This window comes from Mustela erminea, chromosome 10 (genome assembly GCF_009829155.1).
Source record: "Mustela erminea isolate mMusErm1 chromosome 10, mMusErm1.Pri, whole genome shotgun sequence".
In the NCBI taxonomy this organism is placed as follows: Eukaryota; Metazoa; Chordata; class Mammalia; order Carnivora; family Mustelidae; genus Mustela; species Mustela erminea.
Genome location: NC_045623.1, coordinates 82831660 through 82851741, shown reverse-complemented (window position 1 = coordinate 82851741; position 20082 = coordinate 82831660). Strand labels below are relative to the sequence as shown.

Below are 20082 nucleotides of genomic sequence, written 5' to 3'. Positions count from 1 at the left end.
GATTGGGTTTTGGGAGAAAGGTGGATGACTGAAGGGACGGGAATGTCCTTGGGAGACAGCCAAGCCTGCCATGGTAACCCGCAAACACACAGCCTGCACATGTCAGGGTGCTGACTGCACACCATCCATATGGGGCACTTAGACATACCTTCACCCAACAGTCTCTCGTGTGTGTGTGTGTGTGTGTGTGTGTGTGAGACAGACCTCCACTCAGTCAGCCCAGGCTCTCCTGGCTTCAAAAACATCTGGAGTCCTTTTCTGGTGGAACCCTTCCCTTGCCCAATTCCCAGCTGGACAACCCTCTTTGTTGGTGTGTCCAGCTACCTCAGACCCTTGCTTGGCACTGGGAGTTATCAGCCCCTGGAGAAGGCTGAGTGAAATGGGCACCTTTAGAGGGTCTTTGATCCAGAAACATTCAGAAAGACTGTAATGGCTCTCTATGTGTGTATGGCGCGTTCACACATCACACGCTGACACATGTGTGCACATGAGCCAGTGGGCTTGAGTCGGCAGTTCTCAAACTTCTTCCACATTGACGATGGCCCATCCACAGTCCGGTGAGGGGGTCAGTGAAAGGACTGATACCCATTTTACAGACTAGGAAGCTGAGGATGAGAAAGAGTAGTGCCTTGCTCAAAGGCAAATAAAGGCGGTAGCGCTGAGATTCAAAACCACCATCCCTACATCCTAGCCTCCAATCCTTCTCTGTTTCACCGCAGCTGGAGCTTTGAGCCCAGAAGGCGGCTCAGACCAGCAGGGGTTGGATTCACGCCCCGCTACCCACCCCACGGGGTCGCGCCAATGCCACGCCTCCCCTTGAACCGTCGCTGGAGAGAAGGGAGAAAGCGGCCACAGCGTGTCTCTTTAATGCGCGCCCCGGAGGCCCAGCGCGCCCCCGCCACTATAACTGGAGTGCATGGAGAGGGCTGCGCTCAGAGGAAGGAGGGCGGGCGCTGGGCACCCGTTGACCGACTTTCCCAAGTGCGATCTGCGCCCGTCCGGCCCACGTCCCGCCCCCATGGACCTGCCCCGGGGCGCCTACAGCTGAGGATCCGACGCCCGCCGGGCTGCGGGCCGGGCTGCACCCAGCCGCCCCAAATAGCACCCGCGTGCTGTACAGGATCCCCGCGCCTCTTCCCGCGGCGCTCGCCGTCGGGCGAGGGCTCAGCCGCCGCCACGCCTCGCGCCCCGCGCCACCCGCCCCATGCTGGTGCACACTTACTCCGCCATGGTGAGTAGTCTAGGGGCGCGGGATCGGGGAACCCGAGCGCCCGGACCTGCCAAACCTCCACCTCCAACGAAATCTCGGCAGGAGGGGGCCGCAGGGACTCCGCCAGCTGCGAACCGTGAGGGTGCGCGCGGGACACCCCTATCCTAGCTCGAGGCTCCCGCGCCCGCGGGCTCCTCCGAACTAGACCTCAGGCCCGGGCAGGACGGCAGCCGGATCACCGAGAGCTGAGGACGGTCCTCTCGGGGACCGGGGTCGTTCAGCTACCAGCGGGTCGCCTAACGCGCCCCTCTCCTTCCCCAGGAGCGCCCCGACGGGCTGGGCGCAGCGGCTGGCGCGGCCCGCCTGTCGTCTCTGCCCCAGGCGGCCTATGGGCCGGCGCCACCGCTCTGCCACACGCCAGCCGCCACCGACTTCCAACCACCCTACTTCCCGCCGCCCTATCCGCAGCCGCCACTGCCCTACGGCCAGGCGCCCGACGCCGCTGCCGCCTTCCCGCACCTGGCCGGGGACCCGTATGGCGGCCTGGCGCCCCTGGGACAGCCGCAGCCTCCACAGGCCGCCTGGGCCGCGCCCCGCGCCGCCGCCCGCGCCCATGACGAGCCACCTGGTCTGCTGGCGCCGCCCGCCCGCGCCCTGGGCCTCGATCCGCGCCGCGACTACGCCGCCGCGGTTCCCCGGCTCCTGCACGGCCTAGCCGACGGCGCGCACGGCCTGGCAGACGCACCCCTCGGCCTCCCTGGGCTGGCGGCGCCGCCCGGCCTAGACGACCTGCAGGTGAGGCCCGAACGGTCCGGGATGGGCCAGGACCGGCCGCGGGAATTTAGGACTCTGGATAGAGGCACGATGACGAAGGCGGGCGTCCCACTCGTCTCTCACCCTGCCACCTCTCACTCATGACTCCGAGGAGCCCAAATCTGGGTTACATGCTGCCTGTCCATTCAGGCGGCCTGGCACTGAGTCAGTGCGCGGTGCCTGGAGGGCGGCAACCCCTGGTGGAGTCAATGCACAGAGGCTCAAACACGTCCCTAGCTCTCCGCTCGGCCACGTGGGGCATCCATGGTCCAGACCCAGTCCGCTCGGGCAGCCTGTGTCTGAAGCGGAGAGAGGCGGAGGAGTTTTCTAAGGTTCAAAATTGCTATTTTGCAGGGCAGGGTGAGGTATCCAGGGCTTCAGCCACCAGGCAGTCCTGGCCCTGCCTGTGGCTGCCTCAAGGGTAGGTGGAGAGCACTGGGCGGAGCGGACAGGACCAGGACCAGCGAATGCAGGGACTTGGGAAGTGACAGGGGACTAGGTCCATAAGCCCCCTTACCACTGCCTCTCCTATTTTCAGGCCATGGATGAGATGGGAATGAGTCTTCTGGACCAGTCCGTAATCAAGAAAGGTAAGGAACAGCGTGCATCAGCCAGGGCAGAACTGGGGGAGATGGTGCAGGCTCCCCTCACATGGACCCGTTTTCTTCCCTGTGGAGCTTGCTTCCTCTGTGTCGCTGTCTTCTAGCCATTAGAGGGGCAGCAGAGGCTGGGGTCCTGGCCAGAGCTTGAGCAGAGGGGCGGGTTGGTGGGTTGGCCCTAGGGCCTGCCCTCTGGGGTGGACTGAGTCCATCGGACTCATTCTGCAGCAGACCCTCTGTGTGGCTTGGCCTTTTCCTACCAAGGGGAGGGTGTTCTTGTAGATCTGGAAATAATTTGCAGAACGAGTTAAACTACTTTCCTGTTTTCTAAGAGGTGGGAAAGGGTGTGCAGTTCCCATGGGTTTCCTTAAATGATTTCCACATTACGGTGCCTTGCCATTTCTTAAACAGGCAAGATTTCCTTCCCCGCAGGAACTTGGGGTCAATTAATGGGGGGGGGATCAAGTTTCCCCCAGGGAATTTTCTATCCTTGCAGGAGCCTCTTTCCACATTTAGGGTTGCAGGAGTTGGTATGTGGATATCGTGTGTTAGTCTGAGTATAGGAGGGCCAGGACCTGCCTGATCCTGGATGTCCTGTGTGAGTTCAGGGTCCATACATGTCTGGTATGTTCCTTTCCTGGGTGTCTTTCTGGTATTTCTTGGCGTGTAAGTGTGGTCCTGTTGCTGGGCGTGCAATGCATGTCCACTATGTTGGTGTATATTTCTGAGTGTTTGGGAGTCTGTGTGAGTGTGTGTACGCGTGCGCGCGCGTGTGTGTGTGTGTGTGTCAGGGTCTTTGTGTCCTGGAATTTGTTCTCTGGTTCTGAGGATCTCTGAGTATGCAAGGAACAGTTCCTGTGTGTTTTGGGAGGGTGTTTGTGTCTCTGCACTAGTAGGAGCCACGGGTTTGAGACCTGCCCTCCAGTGGATTTTCCAGCTGGAGGACCAAATTCTAGACATGCCAGGAAAAGGTGAGAAGGAGAGAGATTGAGATACAGAGGCAGAGGGGTCCAGGCTTTGGGTGGGCTCCTTAGATTTGGGGCCAGTGTCCCAGGAGGAACTTGGTGACACACACAAGCTTGTGGTGCCTGAGGCAGGCACAGCTCCTGCAGGATTTGGCTCCAGCCATTTTTCAAGAGTGAACTCAAGCCCAGGCACTATTTGGACTCCACGCGATCTCACAGGGTTCTCACGGGAGACTGGGACTGAGGCTGGGGTGTGGGGGCGGGCTGGGGGCTGGACTTCAAGGAGTGGGACTGGGTTACCAGGGCCTGAGAGTTAGTCGGACAGCCTAGAATGTGTGGGGAGTAAGAAGAAGGGACAAGCTTCCCGGAACTTAGGGGAGAGCCTCCAGGTGTTGGGCTGTGCCACCTGGGGATGTGGATGTGGAGAGGAAGCCCAGAACTGGCTTCCTGGAGTAGTCACTGCTGCCTTGGCTTAGTGGACTTTTTGGACCCCGTGGGAAAGCAGAGCTCTGTCTGCGGTTGGCAAGAGCCTGCCCCTGGGCTGCGTCCACCAGGAGATATGATCATGGTCCCCGCCCCCAGTTCCGGACTCCTGCCCACGCTGGCGGGGGCTGGGGCGGGTTGCGGGATCTGCTAGGCTCACTGACTCCCTGGAGGAGGCCGGACTCCCGCCTTCCGGGTAGGAGCTTGGGAACCTCTGCCCGGGGGAAGAGTGAAGGATCAGCTGGGGCTCTGAGCACCTTAAATTCCAATCCCCAGGCCAGAGCCAGCACTGGGAACTGGCTGCGAGGAGGCGCTGGAATTGCCCTGAGTTGGTTTGGGTCCTAGGTGTGCGCCGGAATCCCCAACAGCGGTCCCAGGACCACAGTGAGGGCAGTGGTGGTCGGGGATCGGGGGTGTCGCGAGTGCGGCCCGCGGGGCCCGGCGGGGCTGATGTGGGCGCTGGCGCTGCGTTGGGCGTCCCGGGCGCGGGCGCGGGGGCGCATACCGGCCGTACCGCGGTGCCAGCCTGTCGGTGGCCGAGCGCCGCGAGATGGAGCGCGGGGACCTGGGTGCGCCACCCTGGACGACGAGTCACAACCTGGAGCGCGGCGGCAAAGGACCAGGGGTGCAAGCTCCAGGCTTCCTGCGGAGGGAAGCGCCTGGTTCGCTAGCCGCGAGCTCGGCCTTCCACCCGCGCGCCGCGCCTTCGGGAGAGAGAGGGTCAGTACTGGCGCTTTCGAGCTTCGCAAACGCCGAGGCAGAGCTGATCCCCGAAGGTCCTCGCCTAAGGGGCCGCATGGACGAGCGACAGCGCCGAGCCGCTGCGGCTAAGCAGGTGCGCCGGCCGGAACCCGGCGCGCAGCGGGCAGTTTTCGCCTGGGATTTGCGCCGTCACTGCGGGACTCGGTGTCGTGGATTAGCGTCCTTCTTCGGCCTCAGGCCCTTCGGATGACATCGAGAGCCCCTGTAAGATCCTGAAGCCCTCTGGCGCCCGCCGGACGTAGTGGGGGACCCAGCGGCCCCCGTGGACCCTGGAATGATAGGAAGTCATTTGGGGCTCGCTGAAGCATCCGATTCCTCCAGCAGCTCCAGGCCCTGGCGGGAGGGACAGCTGAGGTTGAGGCCGGGCAGTCGAGGCCCTGGGTGCGAAATCGCAGCCACCCCGGCCCTACCCCTGAAGCCGTCTTCCTATCGCAGATATATCGCCGAAGAGGGAAGCCTGGGAGCTCTCGAGGGTCCCGACCTTGCTTGTAAAACTTTCCATATTCCAGGCACTTACTTGTCCTGGGGAGAAGGGAAGCGAAGCCTCTGCCCCACCATACACTTCCCTGTCGGCTGCCCCTTGCAGCCACGGTGTGAGGCCGGAGGCGGCAGATGGAGCCGAGGCGGACCCAAGGAGAGGCCCGGAACCCTCCATTTTCTGCCCACGTTTGTTACCTCCAGTTTCATAACCTGCCCCAGGAGCACGGAAAGCAAGCGGGACTGGTGGGGGACACACACCTGGATGGGAATATTTTCTAGCCGAGAAATGTGGTGAGGGGGATCGGTACTGGTCGTGTGAGAGCTCAGAGGAGGATAGCAGAGTGCCTGAGTCTGGGGGCTTCCTACAGGAGAGGTTAGGACGGTCTCCGCAGGTGTTCCATGGGTGCTGGTTGAATAAATGAGTGATGGTTTTTGAGGTCTGAGCGCACCGGGAGAGAGGTTGTAGAAAGGTTGTAGAAAGGGCAGAGCTATTTTCACCGCCCTAGGCACAGCATGTGCAAACGCCCTCCACTGTGGAAAAGCCAGCTACCTTACAAAGGTTAAAATCTGCAGCCACAGGGGCGCCTGGGTGGCTCAGTGGGTTAAAGCCTCTGCCTTCGGCTCAGGTCATGATCCCAGCGTCCTGGGATCGAGCCCCACATCAGGCTCTGGGCTCTGCGGGGAGCCTGCTTCCCTCTCTCTCTCTGCCTGCCTCTCCGCCTACTTGTGATCTCTGTCTGTCAAATAAATAAAATCTGCAGCCACAGCTGGAGGGAAGGGGTTCGGGGATGAGAACTGAGATCAATCACTCCTTCTCGGGGAGAGTGGGTGGTTGCCTAGTTGGGGGGGGGGAGGGGAACATCCCCTTTGCGGAGCCCTGTGGTCCAACCTCAGGGTCTCCAGGGCAAGGGCTGAGGTAAATAGCCACCCTCTTGCCGCTCAGCTTGGCTCCAGGGAAAGAAAGGGAGATGGGGAGGGTCTAGGCTTCCCAGTGAATCCCTGCAGGGCCAGGCCTCTGGTGAGTGAATGAAGTACTCACCTCTGAGACAAAGATTATATAAATAATATGTATATATTTTAAAGATTTATTTATTTACTTTAGAGAGGGAGGGAGAGAGAGAGAGAGAGAACATTCATATAGCAGGAGGGAGGGGCAGGGGAAAGGGAGAGAATCCTCAAACGGACTGTGGCTGAGCACAGCACCCCCGCAGGGCGGAATCCCAGGACTCTGAAATCATGACCTGAGCTGACATCAAGAGTCAGACACTTAACCAACTGAACCACCCAGGCACCCCAGGTAAATAATGTATCTTTTTTTTTTTTAAGATTTTATTTATTTTTTTGACAGAGATCACAAGTAGGCAGAGAGGCAGGCAGAGAGAGAGAGGGGGAAACAGGCTCCCCGCTGAGCAGAGAGCCTAATGTAGGGCTCTATCCCAGGACCCTGGGATCATGACCTGAACCAAAGACAGAGGCTTTAACCCACTGAGCCACGCAGGTGCCCCATAAATAATGTATTTTAGTGCAATACTTTAGTATAGGAAGTACTGCCAAAAATCCACAAGAAACAAAAATCAAGGTTTTACATAATGAGAGGATCTGACCCAGCACTTCTACATGCCTCCCCAGAGACTGAAGCAGATAGGGTTTGGATGATAGCTGAGGGCCACATAGGACAGGAGAGTGAAGGTTAGTTAGTGGGAAGGAAACTTCACCAGCAGGCCCCATGAAGGGCGACAGAGAGGCTCAAGTGGGCTGGGAAGGTCTGCCTTCCTCCAGCCACTCCCCTCCCCCGCTCTGGGCCAGCGTACCCCAAGTGTAGGCTAAAAACACCATGTGCATCAGAATCCCTTGGAGGTGCTTATTTAGAAAATGCCAGATTTGGGGCGCCTGGGTGGCTCAGTGGGTTAAAGCCTCTGCCTTCGCCTCGGGTCATGATCCCAGAGTCCTGCCCACATCGGGCTCTCTGCTCAGCAGGGAGCCTGCTCCCTCCTCTCCCTCTCTCTCTCTGCCTGCCTCTCTGCCTACTTGTGATCTCTGTCTGTCAAATAAATAAATAAAATCTTTAAAAAAAAAAAAGAAAAAAGAAAATGCCAGATTTCATGGGCACCACTCCACATCTACTGAATGAGAGTCCCTGAAGTATGGCCCTGGAACTTGCATTTCTTAACAAATTTATTGAATTAAAATGTACAGACCTTAAAAAATCACCCATTTAAGAGTATGATTCAACGATTTTTAGTAATTTATAGTTGTGTAGTCATTACCACAATCAGTCTTTTTTTTTTTTTTTTTTTAAGATTTCATGTATTTATTTGACAGAGAGAGAGCACACAAGCAGGGAGAGCAGGAGACGGAGAAGCAGGCTCCCAGCTGAGCAGAGAGCCTGACATAGGGTTCGATCCCAGAACCTTGGGATCATGACCTGAGCTGAAGGCAGACGCTTAACAGACTGAGCCATTCAGGTGCCCCTACCACAATCAGTCTTAAGACATTTCCATCATCCCCTAAAATTCCTCCATTCCTATTTGTAGTTAATTCTCATTCCCACCCCCAGCCTTAGGCAACCACTGATCTGCTTTCTTTCTATATATTTGCATAATCCGGACATGTTATATCAATGGAATAAATAAAGATGCCCACAGGTGCATCTCTCCTTTTACTCAGCATAATGTTTTCGAGGTTCATCTGTGTCGTAGCAGGTGTGAGTAGCCCCCTTTCTTCGTGTTGCTGAGTAGGCCTCCACTGCGCGCTTGAAACACATTTTGTGTATCCATTCGTCAGCTGACGGACAAAGTGGTGCCCACTTTTTGGCTCCTGTGAATAATGCTGCTCCAATCATTCACATACATGTCTTTGCGTGGACGTGGGTCCTCATGGCTCTTAGGTCAATTCCGAGGGATGAAATTACTGGATGTTATGGTAAGTTTGTGTTTAATTTCTTAAGAGACTGGCATGCGGTTTTCTAACGGGACTGTTCTGTTTTACATTTCTACTAGCAACAGCACGAGAGGGTTCTTCACCTACTCTTGATGATGTCTTATCTTTTTTTTTTTTTTAAAGATTTATTTATTTATCTTAGAGAGAGGGAACCAAGGAGCACGAGTGAGAGGGGCAGAGAGAGAGAGAATCAGATGCCCCTCTGAGTGCGGAGCCTCACTTGGGGCTCTATCCAGAACCCATGAGATCACGACCCAAGCCAAAACCAAGAGTCGGACGCTTAACCGACTGTGCCACCCAGGCGCCCCAGTATTGTCTGTCTTTTTTACGATAGCCCTTGTGGTAGTACCTCAGGATGTTTTGATTTGCATTTCCCTAATAACTAATGACGCTGAGCACTTTTTCACGTGCTTATTACCCACCCATTTGTCATTTTTAGTGAGCTATCTATTCACATATTTTGACCTTTTTCCAGTTGGGCTGTTTATCTTATGATAGAATTACAAGAATTCTTTACATATTCTGGACATGCATCCTTGATCAGACATGTGATTGTCAAATGTTTTCTTCAAGCTGATGATTTGTCTTTCAGCTTTTTTGGTAGTACCTTTGAGGTGCAAGGATGTTTAATTTTCCTGAAGTCCACTTTATCATTGTTTTCTTTTGTGGATCATGCTTTTAGGGTTGAATCCAGGAACTCCTTCCCCAGCCCAAGAGCACAGAGATTTTTCTCCTATGTTTTCTTCTAGACAGAATTGAAATTGTAGTCAGTTTTCTGGGAGAATCTTTTGTACTCTCGCCAGATTCTGTAGTCAGACCGTATCTACCACCTGTGGACAGAGTGTGTAGACAAGTGTGTGGGTTTGTCTGACAGGTTGGACAACTAGGAGCTCTTGCATCTGTAGTGTCTTGGCTTCTGCTTGTGTAATGGAGGGGGGCAGGGGGAGGCAGTGGGGACACCATGAGTAGACCATTCAGCCCCAGGAATTCAGTCCCCCACTGGTGTGGGAGACAAACACCAGTGTCCCTGCTTTGCAGACTGTGCTAGTTTAATTCCTGCCTCCATGACTGTCCCTTTCTTGCGCCATCCACTTCTCTAACTTTGGGTCCCATTGCTCTTGCCATTGAGGGAAGAGGCTCTGAGGAAAAGGGGAAGGACAAGTGGGGCGTGGGGAGTGAGGAGGGAGCAGCAGAGTCTGTCCCTCCATATCCAGACATACGTCCACCTGTCATACACCTACACTTAGCAGCACCTATATTTGCATACCTTGGGCAAACACTCCGTGTTTAACTATATGGACAGGAGCAGGAGCCCTTGCAGGTACCCGTATGCATGTGGCCACATCCCTGCAAAACTCAGGGGGTCAGAAACTCTGTCTGCATGTATAGCTGGGGCCCAGTCTTGTTCAGGGAGTAAGTGTGCACATGCACAGTCTGGCCCTCAGTGCTCTGTCCATGACAGGCATTGTGGTGTGTGTGGTCATTTTTGTGACTCGCATTGATCTCTGTTTGCATGTGCACAAACAGCCTCATGCAGCCTTGGTCTCCCTCCCCTCATACAGAGCCTGGCCTCAGGGAGCACCTGGTTTGGGATGGAGGAGGCTGCTGGAGGAGAGAATTTTCTGTTCCTTCTGACTGCTTTCTCTGGCTAGGGGTCATGGGAAGGAGAATGGTCATTCTGCCCTTCTTTTTATTTACTTTTTTTTTTTTTTTTAGATTTTATTTCTTTATTTGACAGAGAGAGATTACAAGTAGGCAGAGAGAGAGAGAGGAGGAAGCAGGCTCCCTGCTGAGCAGAGAGCCGGATGCGGGACTCGATCCCAGGACCCTGAGATCATGACCTGAGCCGAAGGCAGCGGCTTAACCCACTGAGCCACCCAGGCGCCCCTTATTTACTTATTTTTTGAAAAAAGATTTTATTTATTCATTTGACAGAGAGAGAGCACAAGCAGGGGGAGTGGCAGGCAGAGGGAGAGGGGGAAGCAGGCTCCCTGCTGAGCAAGGAGCCCGATGTGGGGCTTGATCCCAGGACCCTGGGATCATGACCTGAGCCAGAGACAGATGCTTAACTGACTGAGCCATCCAGGCACCACCACCCCCCCTTTTTAAAGGCTTCTTTTTAGTTTTTTAATTCATCAATTTGTAGTTTTTTTTTTTTTTTTTTTAAGTCAAGCTTGAGGTATAAATAACGTTACGCCTGCATTTATTTACATTTTGACAAATCCAAACATATGGTCATGTAACCACTACGATATAGAGTAGTCCCATCACCCCAAAGAAGTGCCCTCCAGAGAGAGGGACACGGGTGAAGAGGGAACCACATACAGGCCTGGGAGACAAGGAGCAGGAGGTGGGCCTGGCTCCCGTTGTCTGTCTGTCTCGTGTCCGTGTGTCTGTTGAGTTAGGACGTCTCTGCTCCTCACTCTGGGAGGGGGCTGGGACTAAGAAACGGGCAGTGAGGCAGGGTGTAGCCGAGAGCAGCATCAGAAACTGTTTCTAATTAAAACGTTGATTTTGTCACCAGGTCTTTTTTACATTAATTTTTATTTTTCAAGATACTGCATTAAAGGAGCACCTTGGTCGTGTAGTCGGTTAAGCATCCGACTCTTGTTTTCAGTTCAGGTCCTGATCTCCGGGTCGTGAGATTGAGTCCAGAGCAGGGCTCTGTGCTGAGCGTGGAGTTGGCTTAAGGTTCTCTCTCTCTCTGCCCCTCCCCTCCTCAATGTATATTGCATTAAAATACTGTTTACCTTGCTTGCTGAGTTTTTGGTGCCTCCTTAGATTTTTGCCCCCAAGGCAAGTGCCTCACTTGCCTCCCCATCGTTGGTCCTGCTCTGGGAGACAGAGACTTGTCTGGGGTAGAATGTGTGCTGTTCATTCCCTCCACATTCTGCCCTTTTCCACTTCTTCCACTCGCCCCGTCTGTGACCTCTTGGCCCCTCTCTGGTACCTGAACGGGGACCCAGGGAGGAAGGGCTGTTTTACTACCCATCGCTAAGACAGGGACGAGGTTCTCCCGATGCCCACCTCTCCCCCAGTCTGGGCTGTGGGCCATCACTCTTCTGTCCATTTCAGGTCTCCACTCATTTATCCCACATGCACTGAGGCCCACTTGCGCTGAGTCCCTGCCCTCAAGGCCCACTCCTCGTTAATGGGGAAGACAGCGGTGGAATCAGACGTAAAGTGCGATGAGGTCAGGGCTGGAGGGTGAGAGGGGCTGGGGTCGTGGGCCTGGAAAGCAGCCAGGAAGCTTTGCACCAGTGCCCGGTGCCCACGCTGCGGCTTGGGGAGGAGGGGCCTGCTCAGGAATACGGAGACAGTGAGCCCTTCTGTGGGGCCCAAAGAGCTAGCGCCCTGGCATCCCCCACCCCAGGAGGCAAGGCATAGGTGTGGCCTATGCTGGCTTTTTAAATTTTTTTGAATCGGTTGCCAAGGTTTAAAAATCCTGAGTTCACAGAGAAATCCAGGATCCTGGTTTCATCAGCAAACAAATAACGTGGGAGTTCTGGCAATGTTGGTGTGTCCTGCATGGTAACCCCCAGCCAAGCAGCCGCCTCCTGTAGGGTGGCGCCCGCCCCCCACAGGCTTCCTTGTTACCCCTCTTTGAGGTCTAGAGCTGTGCTGTCCACGGTGGGAGCCACCAGGCACGTGTGGCTGTTGGGCACCTGAAATGTGGCAAGTCTGAATTTAGATGGGCTGGAGATGTAAAATAGGCATTGGATTTTGAAGGCTAAGTACAAGGGAAGAATGTAAAATAGCTCATTAATAATCTTTAAAATATTGATGACATGTTTCCACAATAGTATTTTTTGACACATTGGGGCAAATAAAATATGTTAAAATTAACCTCACGTTTCTTTTTACTTTTTTAAAATGGAGCTACCAGAACATTTAAATTTAAATTTATATTCTATTTATATATATAATGTGTGTGTGTGTATATATACTATATATATAGTACATAGTATATATGTAATATAGTATATTTCTGTTCATCAGAGCCTAAAGGACAGATGGGGGACCAGGCAAGAGGGGTAGGCAGCAGCCAGAACACAAGGAGAGCATTCCATGGACAGCGCTAGGATGACTAAGGATGTGAACTTCGGAGTCTGTGATCAGAGTTCAAGACCCATTTCCGCTTCCTACTTGCTGTGCCATCCCTCTGAACCTCTCTGAACTTTTAGCTTCTCCAACTTGAAATGGGGATGGAGAACAGCATCTGCCTCACAGAGCTGTTTGTGTAAAACACTTGGTGTATAGTTGGCACTCGCTGAAGGTTAGGCCACCTCGTCCTGTCCAGCTCTGACGCTGGGATCTGATTTGAGGGACAGTGATGGCCATGGATGGGTGTCAGTGTGGAGAGTGACGTGTTTCAGAAAGATCCTTTGGGGCAGGGGCAGGGAGACCAGCACAGAGCTGCCCCGAATTTCAGATGGGAAGTGAGTGTCTGTGCACGTGTAGAGAGAAGTGGCTGTAACATCTCCACAGAAGAGGCCTGTGGAGAAAGAAGAGCCGCAGGACACAGTGACAGAAGGGATGTGGCGGGAGGGGGCAGCGTGGAGGGCACCACTGAGGTTTCCAGCCGGGAGGGTGGGATTCCACACATCCCGAGAAATCCAGGAAAAGCAGAGGGGCTCTGCCTGGCTGGGAACTGCAGGCCTTAGCTAACCTCTGCATTCCCGGCACACAGGGCTCAGCGAGTAATGGCTGAATGGCTGGAGGGCTCCTGCCTTTGAGACCGCAGTCCAGGGCTTGTTACTGGTTCTCAGTCTAGCAGCTGTGTGATCTCAGGCACACTATTTCACCTCTCTGGGCTTCAGTCTCCCCATCTGTAAAATGGGAATAGTAAACATAGCCCCCTCCCGGGTTGTTCCGTGGACTCAGTGACATGATCCGTGTAAAGTACATAGCACAGTAAGTGCCCAGTTAACTGCTGGTCTCTGGCTTCCCACTTAGTCCCTCCCGGTACAGACACACAAGGACTGCCTTCTCTCCTGCTCTCACTTCCTTGTAGGAAGAGAAGCCCAGGTGGAAGCAAGTACCTCGATTATTCTCTCCTCCCTTTGAGGCCAGGCAGGAGGATGGAGGTTAGACCACAGAAAGAACTTTCTTTTAGGGCCAAGAGTATCCAAGTGGGTTTGTTTTGTTTGTTTGTTTGTTTTCAAGTAGGCTCCACGACCAGCGTGGAGTCCAACACGGGGCTTGAACTCACAACCCTGAGATCAAGATCTGAGCTGAGATCAAGCGTCGGACACTTTACCGACGGAGCCACCCAGGCATTCCTCCAAGTGGGTTTTAGAAAATTAACTTCTCAGAGTCCCTTCCCTGTCCTACACAGATTAGCGGACTGAGAGCTCTTGAGCAGGGGCCTGTGGGGGTGTATCTCTTTATTCCTGTCTCTTTGAGCATCCCATAGTGACTCGGCATCCAGGGGGCCAGGGCCAGAAGCCTAATGGGGCCATAACCTTCCTGCACCCAGGATGTGGGATCCCAAAGTCCCCAGGCCTTCACTGATCCGGGGGGGGGTGGCACGTGGGGGTCATAAGCAGGCAAGGGGGGCTGAGGACTCCTTGCGTTTGTGCAGACCTAGCTGGGCCCTGCGGCAGTGACCCAGAGCTCCTGCCTCCGCATTTGTGGCTCTCTCTTGGATTGCACTTGCCCAGACTCCAGGACTCTGCAGAGGCTGTTTGAGTTAACAGCACACCAGCCTGACTCAGAAAAGGGAACCCAGGTGCAGGAGCCAGACTCCGGGTTGTTTCCACCACCCTGTTGGCTGAGTGGACTTGGGTGAGTCACGATAAACTCCGCGTGCCTCAGTCTCTTCCTCTGTAAAGCAGGGACAGTAGATCTGTCCTCTGAGAGGCGCTGGGATGGTTCGATGTGGCTGCGTGCCCAGCATGTGGCCCGGTGCCCAGGACGCAGTCAGCACTTCCTCAATGCTCCCGCTCCACAGCTGGCCAGCGTCCGCGTCCTGCGGTCCCCGGCTCAGTGTCGTCTCTCTCCCCCTTGCCCTTGCTTCCATTCTGCAGTCCCCATCCCCTCCAAAGCCAGCAGCCTCTCGGCCCTCTCACTGGCCAAAGACAGCCTGGTTGGTGGCATCACGAACCCCAGTGAGGTCTTCTGCTCCGTGCCAGGCCGGCTCTCGCTGCTCAGCTCAACGTCCAAGTACAAGGTGACCGTGGGGGAGGTCCAGCGGCGACTCTCACCTCCCGAGTGCCTCAATGCTTCCCTGCTAGGCGGTGTCCTTCGCAGGTAGGACGGCCAGCCCACACAGTTTTCTGCCCAAATCCGTGTGATCATTTCAGACCTTCTCCGGGGCGCAGAGAGGGGCCCGCCTCACGCCAGGCCACAGCCTCCTCTCCATCTCTGTCTCCTTAGGGAATTGTGCATGTTCTGGGGGCAGGCCCTGGTCTCCAGCAGCTCCCACAGGTGTGTGGGCTTGGGGGTGGGGGCGGACAAAGAAGGCCGATCACAGAGAAGGGACGGAGGACTGACCTGTGCTGGGCTAGATGGACCAGGCTGGGGCTGGTGAAGAGAGGGGGCCATCTTCCTCCTTTGCCCCAAGAACGGGACCCCAGGACCCAAGGCCCACTCCCTGCAGAACACAGGCCTCTCTGGTGTGTGTGTGTTTTGAGGTTTGTGGTTTGTCTTCATAGCTGGGTGTGCGTCTCTCTCTGTGCAAGTCCTAATGCCTGGTGGGGGGTATTTGCACTTCAGGGCTAGGAGTCTTGATGTGTGTGAGGAGGGAGTGTGCATGTGTGTGTGTGTGTGTGTGTGTGTGTGTGTGTGTGGTATAGGGGACACTCAGGCATATATATGTCTCCGTGAATGTGAGTTTCTTTTGTTGCATTGGCTAGAGTGTGTCCTCCTCTGTGTGACGGCGTGCACTTCTAGGGATAGACATGTGTGTTTACACGTCTGCAGTTCTGTGTCGAGGCTGCATTTGTGCAGGGGTGAGGTTGTCTCTATTCCCGGTCTCTTTGAACACCCCAGAAGGGCTTGTGTGAGTCCACGAGTGTCTGTACATCTGTCCCTGGGATCCTGACTCGGTGTGACCTGGGCTTCTGCACCCGTGTGTCCCTCGGAGCCTGAGTCTGCGTGTCTCTGTGTGCGTCTGACGATTGTGGTGTGTGTGTGTGTGTGTCCTTATCGCTCTCGGTGTGTGTTTGTCTGTGTGCCTGTTTATCTGTGTGTCCCTGTGTATCTCTGCATGTCAGGCTCTGTGTGTCCCTGGGTAGCTGTGTATGGCTCGGCTGGAGTGCTAAGGCACCTCAAGATTCTGGCCTATCCTTCCCTACCCAGGCTGTCCTTACTGCTGTTGAGAGGATTAGAGGGAATTGAGTGGCTCTGGGAGCTGGGTGCTAGGCCCCCCAACCCCACCTTGGCTACGAAGTCAGTGAGTTTAGAAGGAGATTGAGACGAGGCTGAAAGAGGCCCCAGAGCATCCCCAGGGCCAGACCCCAGCTTCAGCAGGGGCAGGTGGGGCAGCAAGGGCCTGTTGGGGCCACTTAGCCATAGGCTTCTTTCTTGTCTTCATAGTGTGTGTCTGTTTCTCTCTGTGCACGTCAAGGGCCAAGTCCAAGAATGGGGGCCGCTGTCTGCGGGAAAGGCTGGAGAAGATTGGGCTCAACCTGCCAGCTGGCCGTCGCAAGGCTGCCAATGTGACACTTCTGACGTCACTGGTGGAGGGTGAGTGAGGCCTGAGGGTGGGTGTGAGTGTGAGTATGCGGGGACCTGTGTCACCCAGTGGGGCTGTGTGACTGTCCCTAACACTGTCATGTATAAGGAAGGGGTGTATAATCTTCATGTGTCTGGGCATGCGCACTCGTTTGTGTGTGTGGGTTTGTGAAGGGTTGGAGAGGAGTGGCCAGTGTTTGGGTGGGGTGAAAGGAAGAGGGGGTGAGAGTCTCTTCCCTGGAGGCTGGGGACTCTGGGCTCGCTCATGTCGAGCCCAGGCTCTGGGATACACGGTGGGCTCAGCAGCCACCCATGAGCTTAGAGCTCATCCCCTAGGGTCCCAGTGGAGGGCAGCGGGCTTGGGGCTGAGGCTGTGCTGGGAGGGAAACCAGAGGAAGGTATCTATAGGAGGGGGTGGGGTAGAATGACTCCCAGCCAGGGGGAGGGAGGTTCAAGGTCAGGCTTCAGACTCAAAGGTATTCAAGGCTCTGCCTCTCCTTCCCGGCAGGAGAGGCCGTGCACCTGGCCCGAGACTTCGGCTACGTCTGCGAGACTGAGTTCCCAGCCAAGGCAGCTGCTGAGTACCTGTGCCGCCAGCACGCGGACCCCGGGGAGCTTCACAGCCGCAAGAGCATGCTGCTGGCCGCCAAGTGAGTGAGGGAGCCCCGCAGGGGTGCCCTGGGGCACCGTGCACTAGGCACACGGAGGGGCAGCGTAGATGCACACACCGGGCAGGGGCACTGTGGACACCACTCAAGAGCACATGTGATGTACGAGAGGCACTGCATGTGCGCACAGCGAGGCACCACGCGGGGCCCACCATGGGGCACACGAGGACACGCGAACATACCTGGGTTCTGTGCATCAGCAAAACCGGAGTCACTGCCCCATGGCATCACCACCCCCATTCCCCCCACGGTGGTCTTGCTCCCCCCGCCCCCTCGCCTGAGCCTTGCCCCTCAGCCCTTTTGCTCCGGCCACTTCCATCAGGGCACCAGTGCTCACCCAGCCACAAGTTGGCCCTCCCTTGTCCTTACTTCACAAGTGACCCCCTTCAAGTCCTGTTGGGGGCTCCCCCACTGCCCCTCCCACGCTGCCGCCTCAGCTCTGGCCTGCTGATCTCACTCCTGGACTTCATCCCAGGGCTCCCCTGTTCCCCCAGCCTTCCTGCATGTGTCCTTCTCCCCTGCCCAAGAATCTTCAGTGACTCCCCACCTGCCACATTGATTTTCAAGCTAGGTTCGCTGGGGATGCTTTAGGGCCTGTTTAATGAACTGGTATTCCAGTCAGATTTAGTTTTTAGAAGGGTCCCATTGCAAGAAAAGACAGAGAGAGGGAAGAAGAGGAAGTCTAGACTCCTTGGAGGGCCCCACAATCTGGCGAGCACAAACCCCACCCACTGCGACTGACCTTCTTGCTGTCCCCCGCCCTCATGTCTGCTGCTTAGAACACCATCTGGTCCCCCATCTAAGGCAGTCCTAATGCCGTCAGATCCCACCTCCGCCCTCGTCCTCTGGGACTTTCTCAGGCTCCTGAGGCAGAAGTGGAATTACAAACTCAAGGGACGGCCCTGTCTCATGGGACCTTTGAGGCTGTTCTTATCATTGCTGGAGAAACATATCCAGGGCAGGGCTCCCCTCACCCATGAGTCCTCTAACTCCTCAAGACGTCCTGCGGCTCAGTCATGTGTAAAATGCTGACTGGGTTCCATGGCGATGCACAGGTGAGACAAGGGTACATCCTCCCGCTGGAGCCCCATGCAGGATGCAAAGAAACGGGTAATGGCCACAAACTGGAATGCGAGTTCCCAGCTTCATCACCTGCACAGGCTGGCCGACCTATCTGAAACCAACTTTCGTATGTGATGAGGATGACGATGATTATGTAGGTTTGTTGTGAGGACTCAGATGAGGTGGCCAGTGCTTGGCACAGCCTCTAGGCCTCACGTCACGGTCACTGCCAGCATTGGTTCAGCAGGTCATTGTTCCCTAATTACTTCAAAGACAAAGCTCTGTGAAGAATTGGGTGTTTGGGATGGGAGCGGCTGAGGGGATCGAGGCAAGTTTCCTGGATAACGTAGGAGAGCTGGACTTTGAACATGGTCAGGACGTCCACAGGAAGAGACTATAGGGTATTGGCAAAGCCCGTTCACTGTGTGGTATTGGGCAAGTCAGTCAGTGTCTCTGAATCAGCTTCCTTTTCTGTAGAATGGGTATGATCATCATTTGCAGACTATTGACAGGGTGAGCAATCATAAATACATAAACATTGTCACACACACAATAGGTCCTTCTCTAGGCTCAGACTTTTGTCCTCTAACCCCCACCCTCCTTTCCCCCACCAGGCAGATCTGCAAGGAGTTTGCAGACTTGATGGCTCAAGACCGCTCCCCATTGGGCAACAGCCGCCCAGCACTCATCCTGGAGCCTGGAGTACAGAGCTGCCTGACACACTTTAGCCTCATCACCCATGGCTTTGGTGGGCCCGCCATCTGTGCTGCCCTTACTGCCTTCCAGAACTACTTGCTGGAGTCACTCAAGGGCCTGGACAAGATGTTTCTAAGCGGTACGGGCAGTGGGCACGGTGACACCAAGGCTTCAGAGAAGGATGCCAAGCACCGGAAGTAACTGTCTCCGCTACCTCATCCCAAAAAGGTTGCCAAGGCCTGAAGTGAGGCCTTAGTTCCTGGGAGTGGGCCCGAAAGGATTAAAAGGCAGAGCTTGTGTCAGGCCAGAAAGAGAACATTCATCCCAAGACCCCTGAGTGAGAGGTTGGAGAAGGGGAGGTGGCTTCTCTGTGGCTGTTTGTTGAGAAGGGCCCAGAGCTCTGCCGCGTGTGTGCAGTTTTCTGACCCTTAATTGCTGGTAAGTGCTTGGACAGGAATGGCATGGAGAAGCCTGGTCTTGAGCCCCGTGCTTCAGGGTGCCTGGGCAGAGGTAGATTCTCCTAGAGGCTAAGGCCTTGATGTTTTTACTTATGGCTGGGGGGAAATTGTTAACAAACCAGATGTGTTGAGGAGATGGCATCCCTCACCCCAGCATCTCCGACCCCCAGAAAAGGGGTGCTGGTGAGAGGCCCCCGTGGGTCCTGGAACCATCCCACTTGGGGAGAAGTGGGCAGGGGAAGCCCTCAAGGGGCAAAGATAAAGCACACATTGCAGAACTTGAATCCAGGCTGCATGTCACAGTCCTCTTGCTGTCTTTCCTATTTATTTATGTATGTTGTAATTAAATTTGAAAGTCTAAAAATGTCGAATGCAACTTATTTATACCGAGTTGAGGATTCTTGTTTCATTGTTTTCTGCTTTACGCACCAAGATGTCCAGCTGGACCAAGACGGAGAGGGTGTGTTTGCTCACAAAGGGCTGGGGGAGGGCCAGGGGGCTTGGGGAAGAAAGATTATGTCAGAGATCACGAGGTTTTCACGAAGATTTTGTATTTGCTGTTGTTTCTCTTGACCTTATAATCGATGTACCTCTTTGGCTCTCCGACTTTTTCATTCTCTTAATAAAATTTTTTCACTGGATATAAAACCTCCCTGTCCTTCTTCAGCCCAGGCCTAGATTTGCCTCTCAAGTGGGGAGGGGCCTCTGAGGGAGAAATCATAGGAGGGGGCTGTGGGTACCAGGGTGTGTTGCGGGGGCTGCAGAGAGTGTATCTATCTGCTTCATCAGTATGGCTGTCATCTCTCTCTCTCTCTGTGTGTGTGTGTGTGTGTGTTTAAGAGAAGTGGATCCCAGGTGTGTATGTGTACTCTTGGACTTGGCGGGCCTGTGTCTAAAAGTGTCCATCTAGCTGTAGGTCTATGTGATGTATTACCATGACTGTTGGTGTTGGGTCTGTATGTGTCAGTATGGATGCTGGTGACTGTGAATGTCCGGTGCTAGTCTGGCTGTCTTGTTAAGGATTTCATTCTTCAGGCAGCCTTTCCTGGATCCATCAGTGTCTCCTTCTCTACACAGTCATCTACTACATCACTCCCCAAAGCATTCCTGTTCTAGGGTCTGTCACCTTACAAAACATAAACCTTCCCCCATTTATCTTCCTCAGTTCAAGTTTGTGAAAGATCAATACCCCTCTGCCTCCACTTCCTCCCCCCCCATTCACTCTTCAACCCACTTCACTCTGGCTTCCATCCCCACTAGTCTATTGAA

The 20082-nt window shown here is 54.8% G+C and overlaps 1 protein-coding gene across 1 annotated transcript; it reads left to right on the top strand.

Annotated features, from left to right (window-relative positions):
* The first annotated feature begins 894 nt into the window (after positions 1-894).
* TFAP2E (transcription factor AP-2 epsilon) lies at positions 895-19419 on the top strand. Its single transcript, XM_032303441.1, has 7 exons — positions 895-1231; positions 1532-2005; positions 2562-2613; positions 14282-14504; positions 15823-15941; positions 16438-16579; positions 18274-19419. The coding sequence occupies exons 1-7, from the start codon at positions 1205-1207 to the stop codon at positions 18554-18556; spliced, it is 1320 nt and encodes a 439-aa protein (XP_032159332.1). The 5' UTR covers positions 895-1204; the 3' UTR covers positions 18557-19419.
* Positions 19420-20082: the final 663 nt, after the last annotated feature.